The sequence below is a fragment of the Chelon labrosus genome (assembly GCF_963514085.1).
Source record: "Chelon labrosus genome assembly, chromosome: 17".
Classification (NCBI taxonomy): Eukaryota; Metazoa; Chordata; class Actinopteri; order Mugiliformes; family Mugilidae; genus Chelon; species Chelon labrosus.
Genome location: NC_140350.1, coordinates 15,039,760 through 15,050,208, shown reverse-complemented (window position 1 = coordinate 15,050,208; position 10,449 = coordinate 15,039,760). Strand labels below are relative to the sequence as shown.

General features: G+C 42.5%; 1 protein-coding gene across 2 annotated transcripts; it reads right to left on the bottom strand.

Moving 5' to 3' along the window:
* Positions 1 to 805: 805 nt before the first annotated feature.
* Positions 806 to 9,798, bottom strand: adrb2b (adrenoceptor beta 2, surface b). 2 transcript variants are annotated; one of them, XM_084564612.1, is made up of 4 exons: positions 9,616 to 9,798; positions 6,429 to 6,585; positions 6,055 to 6,346; positions 806 to 5,564 (listed from the first exon to the last, which is right to left on the bottom strand). In XM_084564612.1, the coding sequence occupies exons 2-4, from the start codon at positions 6,577 to 6,579 to the stop codon at positions 4,538 to 4,540; spliced, it is 1,470 nt and encodes a 489-aa protein (XP_084420738.1). In that variant the 5' UTR covers positions 6,580 to 6,585; positions 9,616 to 9,798; the 3' UTR covers positions 806 to 4,537. The 2 variants fall into 2 exon arrangements, with proteins under 2 accessions (XP_084420738.1, XP_084420739.1); XM_084564613.1 differs by having other exon boundaries at positions 6,055 to 6,582.
* Positions 9,799 to 10,449: the final 651 nt, after the last annotated feature.

Here is a 10,449-nt window from a genome sequence, read left to right as displayed (position 1 = left end):
GCAGAGGGGCTGGGTCGGCATCGGTTCAGGCAGCAACACAAGCTCACCATCTATAAACTCTCTGTGATCATAAGATACACTTGGCACGTCTCTCCTTCTCTGTAACACACACTCACTCAGAACATTGTGTATCTGTGCATGTATGCTCGGCATATTCCGCCTAGCCAGTCCGTGCTAAGTTGTTCTTGCATGCGTGTTTGCACATATTAAAGAATATTTGAATATTTGTGCACGCCGGTGGCTCTATCTGCATAAACCGAGTGGTTGTAGAGGGTTAAGTGCACGTCTGTACCTTTCTAACAGGTACTACCCTTGTGTTTGTTTTTATCTAGAAGGGATTCCTCAGGGTGTCTCCTGTGTACAAAAGCCTGAGGCACAGCCCGAAGGGTCTCAGTCTTGATCTGCAAGGATTAAACCGCATCTGTCCGTCAACAGGGGTGTGTGTACTCACGTGTGCGGGCGTCTGCAATCGTGCATGTTTTGTGGGTGAGTGATAACACAGGATATAGATTTGATTTCCCGCTGTCATCCTTATAATGCCACTTAACACCTCATAACAGGATAAAACACAGACACGCCCAGACATGTGTTTGACAGAGAGGAGTGAGGGCAAATACTCACGTGTGGATTTGAGTCACGCCTCCTTCAATCGATCCTTTTCTCAGTTTCATAATTCAGAGAATTACTGTATATATATATATATATATATAACACCAATGAATGAGAGTCAGGCTAAAGGTTAAGGGATGGAATAGTAAACAGATCACTTGGTGAGAGGTGGTGTCTGGAGAAAAACAGCTATTAATATTTATTCAGATCTTCTTCCTCCGTCTTGTAAAAATCCAATAAAACATTAGAACGCTGAAATTCAATTTTGGGATTCAGCAATATGCCTTCAGAGCTAAGCTGAGCTCAAATGAAATGTTCAGTGTCAGTAATAAACTATTTAACGAGACACTTTTTTCCCACATGATGTATCTAAAGATTTATTTATTTTTATTCCAAAACTTGAAACGTCACACAAAATATTCACGTTGACGTTCTCATCTTGTTCGCACTCGGGATGTAGACGTGTACTTGGGGTCTGGTGATAAAAGACATGACGAGAAACACTTTCAAACATTTAGAGAACAATCCATCCCACATTTTAATGCTAAAAACAAACAGCCATAAAAATAAACACAGTTACCAGGACACCAGTAGATACAGTCAACATAAAGGACACTCAACATAAAGGCATGCATGTGCATCAACCTTAACATACCTAAACAGGACACTTGTTCCATGGAAAGAGGTCACGCCTGGCACACACATGCACAGTACATTTTCATGTCAAGCTGTAAAGCAGTGTGTCAGCATGTGTATAAGCGTGTATTTAGGCCGTATAGCTGATTGTATTTCCCCTGCAGCAGCTGATACTGTAGCTGCTGCGAACGCCCGCACCTGTCACTGCACGTCACGCCTCACACACACACACACACACACGCACACACTCTGGCCACACATCCACTTAAACATGACTGCTAAGCTGAGTCTTCATGAATAACCTGGATGGCTGAATGAGCACAAAAACGTCTCTGTCTCACGGGCTCAGCCGAAAAGGTTGAAGGTGCAGTGCAATGAGCATCACATTTCCTGATCTCATTTTATTTGTTGACAAAGAGTCTTTTGAGGAAGTTTTTTCCAGAGTTTTTTTTTATAGTCCTTATGAGAAACTATGGTTATCTTTGTACTTGGATTTTTTTTAATTTTTTTTTTATTTTTTACAGAATGCACTGCTTGGTCAACAGCATGTCAGACTGATTTATTTTCTTTAGCCCAGATGGATACTTGACAAATCACAGTTTCCATTATGGATATTCAGTGAGTGCCAGTGCTCAGTCAAAAAAACACTGCGAGAAAGGAAGGACTGGATTCACATCCAGCCAAGCAAATTAAGTCTGCAGTTCTTTACTCACGAAAAGGACGTCTGTAAGTGACATCAAAACAGGTGGAGATTTAATGGTCATTTGTTTTACTGAATTGAAAACTCGCAAAGCCAGTGTAACTGTAAACTCCACATAATTGGATCTAACCGAATTCACCGTAGTATTACAGATAATATTACTGTAATTATTTGTCTGTTTCTAATCGTTTCTCTTTCTGGCGGCGGCTCTTTCTCTTGCGATCACACGCACACACCCACACATCACTGAGCAGCCCATTTTTCAACAGTACAACTTCTCTTAGTTTCCCCCACAAACATATACAACAGCTCATGAATAAATATTTACAGCGATGAGATGACATTCATGTGACTCCGAGAGAGGTAGAACATTGAGCATTTTCCTCCGGTTTTAAAGCTACGCTTGTGAAACCGACTTTCAGTTTCGGCAAAACAAGTTTCAGTCCAGAGAAAGACACGCGAATACAATTAAAAAAAAAAGAAAAGAAAAAGACACATGTTTCTTTTTCTTATTCATCATTTGCAGGCTGATCTTTCAGTGCCGCTCCAACTCTAATTTAAAATGTTAACCGGACAAATTCAGATTCATCACATGCAGACAGTGCCAGGAAAGCATGTCGTCAGAAAGTGTGTCTGAGTTATTGTGCTTCTTTTATTCACAATAACTTCTGAGTTTGAATCCTCCTGATGTAGTAAAACCGCTAGTTAAAAAATAATAATAATAAAGACAGGAGAACTACACTAGAGTGAGTCTAACTCACATGAAATTAGATTCATGTTTCAAGCTTTAAATTGCACAAATACTCATTAATCACATGTACATCAAACACACATTGAGACAGACACACGCACAGATTATATTTACAGTTATTGACTAATGTTTCGGGCGTAAATATTCACATGAAATAAATAACTCTCCACGCACATAGAAGAGGACTGGCGGACATCATTTTCACAATATACAGTAATTTGTCTTCCTGATTCTAGCGAAGTGGATTTACTAAATGTGGACTACTTTATCATTACCATTTTAAAAAGATCAACAGAGAAAACCAAATATGTTTTCATTTGAAGGGAGTTTCTATTTGTTGCGGCGTGTAAAGTGAGCGCTTTACCCAAATATGTGTAATCTGATTGCTGTGTTTTTACAGTACAGGCGATGCTATGCAAACAGATCCCGCTGCATATAAAATTATCTCGCCAGCTCTGTCTGCTATGTTCTCGCTAAGAGAACGGAGTTAAAGCAGACGGGGATAAGCGTAAAGCGTGGGTACGGTGATGTTTGTAGAGAGAGAGAGAGAGAGTGATGGAAAATAGTTCAGGCGAGGATGTGATGAAAGAAAGTGAACACAGGGAGAGAAAGAAACACTTATGATAGTCACAAGTTTGGATCTCAGATGTTTATCTGATACACAAATATACACCAGTAAATGATTTTGGACCACTTACGAGGTTTATCAGGAAGGAATGAGAAACAGGCTAGCTGTTTTGTTTTTTTTTTTGTTTTTTTTTCATAATCCAGGGTTGTTGGAATCACCCCGGCTGCCACCCTGTTTCAACTAAGACTTTTAGTCACGGGGGAAAACTAAATGCAGCTTCTTATCTCTGCTTCAGGGAGGTTTTGCCTGGATGCGTGGTTATTAGCGCTGCTAAATGGCTGCTTGTGCTTCGTGCCTTGAGGATTTATGTGGAGGCTTTGTCCTTAGGGGCTCCAGCTTGCCCGTAGGAAGTCTTTTTTTTAAGATCATATCTAAATGTTCATGAAAAGTCACCTTAAAGGCAGTGAAAGCTTGACCCTGTATTGTGAGTAATAGATCCCACATGTAAACACTATGTTCCATCAGAGCCGTTTTAGTTCCTCCTGTACTTGCATTGTTTTCAGAGAATTAAAAAAAAAAAAAGCAGAAGAACATCTCCTAATGCGAGTCCCAGTCGCCCAAACTCGTCACGTTGGTAGAAACACGACATTTTCTGAGGGCCACAATGCTAAACATTCAAAATGACACCAACAGAACAATAGATCTATACATTTTTATGCTGTGATATCTGTGCGTCAGGAATTTAACTGTAACAGCGAGGAGACTGAGTGCATGATTTGTGCTCTTCCCAGCCTGGCAACGAGTGTAAGAGGATTTGAACCAGCGATCGTCCTGCCAATGGTTCATTTTCCTACATTTCCTGCAATTTCCTGAATTTCCTCTTTGACTGGTTTGAATACACGAGGATTTTGGAATGAATATGCATGATATATCCCTGTAGTAAGACCAGTTTTGGAGAAGCCGATAAAGTCCATGAACGTTGTTGTAGCACAATAAGCTGCATTGTGATGTCTCGGAAATTCACTCAGAGGTGCAAGTCAGACCTCTTTTAAAGCTGGCACTGCCAAATGTGATTTACCTGCATAGCTGCCTTTGTGATTTACATTGTGACTGGATAAAAAATAAAAAATGCAAACAAAAATAAAAAAATAAACTCCAGCAGCAAAGAGGACCACGGATAACAAGTGTAATCCTTGCAAAGGTGACAGAAAAGCTTCAACAAATCGGTGCTTACTGCACAGACATACAGGCACAATATAAATATCGTAATTGGTCAAGCTATAGAAGACAGAGTTTCCTTGCAGCAATTAGCAGAACTGTTAGCCTGCCATTTGCTCTGGGAACCTGGAGCTACTTCTAAGACCTGGTCAGAGCACGAAGTTCGAGGGCCCAGAGTCAGTGAGCTGTCTCTAATTGAGCTCTCGAGACTGCTCTTCCAACTGTGCTGAACATCCAGCTCGGTAACGGCAGTCGGATCCGAGTTGTCATTTTGCTTTCGAGGGGGCTCTTTATCTTTACACCACCTCCATCCTCTTCTCCCTCCCCAGCTTCCTCCTCTGCCCCTTAAGCAGAGTATCTCCTGAAAGGCGTGCCTGAAATCAGGGCTGCGGCAGTAGATGAGCGGGTTGAAGGCCGAGTTGGAATATCCCAGCCAGTTGAGGATCCTGAAGGGCACCGTGACGTTATCCATTTTGAGTAAGGTTACGAGGATGTTGAGGATGAAGAAGGGTAGCCAGCACATTGTGAAAGTTCCCATAATGATCCCCAGAGTTCTCACAGCTTTTTGCTCCTTAAGACAGAACTTAAGACGCTTCGTGGCAGAATGTTTTCCTTCCGCTTTTTCTGTCCTTGCTTTGTTCGCTCCCCCTTTTTCCACTTTATCTGCGTCCATACTTTCCGGTTTCTCCATGTTTAGTCTGTCCTCTCCTGCTTGTTCTCCCACCTCGGTTCCTGCCCTGAGTTTATTCATTGCAGGGCTATCACCAGGATAACTCAGCTGTGCAGTGTAATTCAAGTTATGCAGGAGCCTCTCCCTGCCCCTGATCTTCTCCAGCTGTTTCTGAGCCTCCTGGAATACTCGCGTGTACAGGAAAATCATCACCACCAGTGGCAGGTAGAAGGACACAATTGAAGAAGACACCGCGTACCCTACGTTGGTGTTGAACTGGCAGCAGTCTTCTGCTTTTAAGCAGTCTCTGGCTTCTTCAGTGTTTTCTACCCACACATTCAGATGGATGGGCAGGAAGGAGATGAGGGAGGCCACCGCCCAAACCCCAAGCACTGCTGCAAAGGCCCGACCCCTGGAGGGACAAGAGAGTTGATCATGAAGTGTATATTGCACTCCTACAACACAGATTCACGATGGAAAATCAATGCACCTGATATTTTGTTGTCACTGCCTATCACATTTTTCCTTGTCAAAAGCTGGCCCTTTGATTATCCTCAATGCAAGTGGAGCAGCTGGCAGAGGTTAGACATCTAGACCAGTCTAGAAATGTCCAGTAAACTCACTACTTTGAAACCCTGCACCTCCATTTTTTAAAAAAAAAATTTCACTCTAATTTTCACTTCAGTTGACACAACATAAATATGTCTCTGCTCTGTAATCGCTAGAGCACCAAAAGGCATTATACAACTGTGTCCCACTTGTTGCAACACTCTCCAAGCAGTGTACAAACAGAGCACTTCCCTTTTAAGCTCTATGAAGCAAAAACTGGTCCTTTTTTCACTGATCTGATACAAATTCAGGAGGATTTCAAACTGTACAGCCAAACTAAAACTCTCTTGTACCTGGTGAGCAGTGTTGGGTAGCGGAGCGGCGAGGTGATGGCGAGGTAGCGGTCCAGAGCGATCACACACAGAGTTTCGATGCTGGCTGTCACGCAGAGCACGTCGGTCGCTGTCCAGAACGCACACATAAAGTTCCCAAACTTCCAGACTCCCAGCAGGATGTTAGTGGAGCTGAACGGGACCACAAACACACCCATGATGAGGTCGGCGACGGCCAGCGAGGCGATGAAGAAGTTGGTGACCGTCTGGAGCCGCTGGAACCGCAGGATGGCTGTAATCACCATCACGTTACCTGCACAAGGGTTGGGGTTAGGGTTAGGTCACCGTTAGGTCACAGTTCATCCATTCAATGAAATGGCAGCTTCAGAACTTACCAAAAACTATGGCCAGAACCAGAACAGCCATCGCAACACCAAGCAGCACGATTTCTACATCGCTGTACTCCAACGGTGTGGACGGTGTTGTGGAGACGAGGGTGGCGTTGCTGTAATGTGGTAGGTTAGTTGGTGCTGACACATTGGCCATGATCTGCTGTCAGAACACACAGGTAGGGTTATAATGGGTTAAAACAAACATAAACTTACAAAATAAATTGTGTACAAGTAAATTTAAATGGTGCGAAGCAGGAGCGGCTCTGTAAGAGATAGGAGCCTTGGGACATTTGTTTGCATTAAGAAAGTTGCACTGCTCACGGGATCAGTCAACGCTGAACTGAACTTAGTTCACACATTCTAATGGGACTTCATCCCCAGAAACATTCAGTTCATTTGTCTTCTATCAGATACAGGATTTCTCATGGGCTTGTCTTGCTTGGTGGTATTTGTGAATAAAATTACAAGCGGGGCCTTTGATAGTGGCGGTTTGTTTGCTACGCTTTCCCACAAACCGATAATGCATTCGTGCCATCAGTAGAAACATCAGCTTCTAGGGTCATAGTTGCAAGTAAGGAAGGGCGGCTCTCGCAAACAGTGTTCCTGCGAGCATTACACACCCGGTCATATTTGTTGCATGTGTGCCCAGATAGATGAGCGTGTCCTAAAAAAAAGACTGGAACAAATATTTAGATACGCATTGTTTCTGGAAAAGACCATAGAATTAATATTAATTAATTAATTAATTATTTAATTGGCGGGCTATTAGGGCGATGTGTTACATGTGGCCCGGCTGCATATCTTACAGAGATATGAGCATGAACATGAACATATGTGCTTTCACAGAGGAAGTCATATGTTCAGCGGTGTTATCATTACTTCATCAAGTTACCTTGCGCATCCTTTTGAAACTTCTGTCACTTCATGTTCTGTTAATCTCATGTTGCTTTCATTTCTTCCTTTCTCCTTTAACTTCAGTTTGTGTGTGTGTGTGTGTGTGGTTTTTGTTTTAAGATACTACTGTAAATAGCACAATGTAAATTTAAATGGAAAGGGGCGCTAATGTAGCTGTCCGAACGTTATTTTAGGCTCTGGCCTAATCGCGGCACCTGTACGACATCCGTGCAGCTTAACGCAGGGTAAGAGATGAGGCTTGTGACATGCTATATGAGGTGCCCGGTCATGCGCAGATGTATTTGCAGAGGAGGAACATGCAGCTTAAATAAATCACCCTTATTGGTCCTTATTGCTGTAGGTGCCTATTTGTTTCTTGCCGCAGAATGCACATACAGTCGACTTTCCTGGCTTCAATCCATAAAAATGAACTTCTAATTTACTTGCATTTATTATTCAGTCGTGCTCATAGTTGAACACTTTATGTATAATGAATGCATTTGCCTTTATTTATAGGAGCGGCTGGCTGAAAATAAAGGCTCTTCTGCAGCCGCGGCCTAACTGACAGCGGACACATGGTGATCCTTTTCTACTCCGGGTGCCGACACTGACGGTCTTGTGGTGGTGAGTTCTTTATAGTGAGCAATAACAGTTTAAGGTAATACAGTGGATCATCCAGCAGTTGATAATTATTGGCTCATCAGCTTTTAATATTTCCTTTTGCTCTTATATGCGGAGTATAAAGCGAGCTGCATGTAAGGTTTATGTTTCTTAATGGCCATCCAGAGATTGTTTGGTTAACTGGATCTTCTGTGTGCACTTGGATTTCTATGTATATTGGCTTTTTTCCAACACAATCCAAACAGGCACAACATATGTTAATGCCAGCAGTGAAGAGGTGCATTGATTCGTAGGTGTTTACCCAGTTGTTCCATGGTCGGTGAGCAAAGTGTTGAATTTTGGGATGCGTTTCCAGACGGCAAAGTGGACCATAACAAGATTATTATTGTTTTTTATGAAAATCGTCACGCAAGTGGAATAAACCGCTGCGCTGAGTAAACTCGGCCTCACTGTGCCTCACGTTAGACTGCTGTCAGACTGCAGCGCATGTTAATTGCGAGTGCCAGTATTCTGTCAATTACGCCGTCTGAGGGTCTCAGCAGCATTTCTGTGCAAAAATTTGTCATCGTTTTGAAAATGTCCCCAGTTCGACACATTTGCATTTAGAGAATAAGGAGTTGCCAGAGTGTCTGGAAAATGATGGATCTGCTGGAAAGTGAACTTCAGACTCATTTTAAAAATCAATCTATCATTACTTATGCGTAGAAAGCTGGTTCAGGTGTAATTAATGATGCTCTGCACAAAGTGGCCCTGCACAGCACACAGCATTTAACTGAATGTGACCAGTAAGAAGGATTTGTCCGCTAATTCATTATTCATGTTTTTACAATAGTCAGTTGTAGCTTTTGTCATCAAGTCTGAAGCTGACCCGGTCACTTTTTAAACGGATGACCCTTGTAATGCGGCTTGTTCACACCACCCCCCCCATGATCAGATCAATAATCTAGGCAGTTATCTGCATCGATATGAAGTCAAGCTGGCCCAACAGACTCTGATCGCCTCTACGCCTGAGCTGTTTGAACACACAAAGAAACTTGACCGGCTCTCAATGATCAAACACGAGAGATTTACCGAGACATTAAAAGCCCAATATTTAGGCAGAGGGAGCTTGGTGATGGCTTTACACTGAGCACTTAGCACACAAAAGTGCATGCACAAATGCAAGCGCACGGCGGTAAGGGTGTGCAAAACACACATGCACACAGAACACCCAGCTTCTGCCGTTCTTAGTAGAATAAACGGAAAGCCTCTAAGAAGAGGGCATAAAACATGTTGCTGTCCCGGTGACATAAACTATGTATGTTAAAGATGAAAGCTGGTTTGGATTCACTGGAAAAATCTGACTTGTTTTTCTGCAAAATTGCGTTTGGTTTATTTGCCAACAGCTAAAATAAAGGAAATAGACTCTGACCAGTAAATCCGTTGTGTCATAGACAATCTAGTAGTCAAAAGCAGTCAGTTAGGTTTAACTTTATTAAACAATAGCAGTCTTTTCTTCTGCAGTTTATTTTTAATTGCACTAAGCAGATAGCTTTAACAGCATTAACAATTCTGCAGCGTGTGAACACTAGACCCTTAGAGTAACCTCAGTTTCATTCTCAGTACATTATCAGTGGTTTTCATATGTTGGCATGCATCCAAGAGAAGACTTAAAATTGAAATTAGTTTTACTCACTTCCAATTTTAATCCTCTGCTTCAGTCCAGTGATTTCATAATCCAGACGCTTTTAAATCCAACAACACAACGTATCATTTTAATGTGCCTGCCAGCAGCCCTCTTGTTTTTTTCTGCTGACTTACAAATTTCTGTGACACGCACCCACAGCCTGTCTCGGTTTCTGTTCTCACTCGTGTATAAACACACTCTTTCAGCTCTCCACCACACTTGCCCCTGTGAAGCAGCTGAGCCAGTCACCCTACTTATAAGCCAGCCCTGATGACATCACGGCAGGACAGTAGCCTATCAGAGGGCGGGGAATGGCTTTTAGTGTATATCGCATGTCTGCAGTGCACCGACAACCTGACAGCACCCAGTGCCCTCTGGGAAACCTTTTAACCTTTGTTTATTCAGGGTTTTCTGAGCGTTGGTTCAGCACCGCCCTGCTTCACGTTCACATGTCGCTGTAATGCCAAGAAAAAACCACAAACTTCTGTTTTTGGGAGCTGTTTTTGTCATTTGTGCTTCCGCAGCTGTGTAGGACATTCTGTACATTCAGAGTGTGAACTCTGCCTTTATGCGGTCATCACTTCTTTTGTACCAGCGTTGTAATTGATATAAATGCAGGCTCAGACACAGGCCTATTTAAAAACCGTATTTGAAGTAGTTTCAGTATTGTTGATGTTCTGAGAAGGTTTTTCCCCCTCTTCAAAGCTAGCTTAAAATGTAACTTTACATATTGTGACATGAGTGAGACCTACGGCTTCCAGACAAAAAATATATACAGTTTATATTATTAAAAACTTTCATTCATTAATTTTAACCGTGTGTCCTCTGGAGGGTCGCGGGAGG

Coding starts and splice junctions, on each gene's coding strand:
- adrb2b (XM_084564612.1), bottom strand. CDS start 6,579: ATGGCCAATGTGTCAGCACCAACTAACCTACCACATTACAGCAACGCC. Junction 6,347..6,428: donor GGTTCTGGCCATAGTTTTTG/GTAAGTTCTGAA, acceptor ACCCTTGTGCAG/GTAACGTGATGGTGATTACA. Junction 5,565..6,054: donor TACCCAACACTGCTCACCAG/GTACAAGAGAGT, acceptor TTGTCCCTCCAG/GGGTCGGGCCTTTGCAGCAG.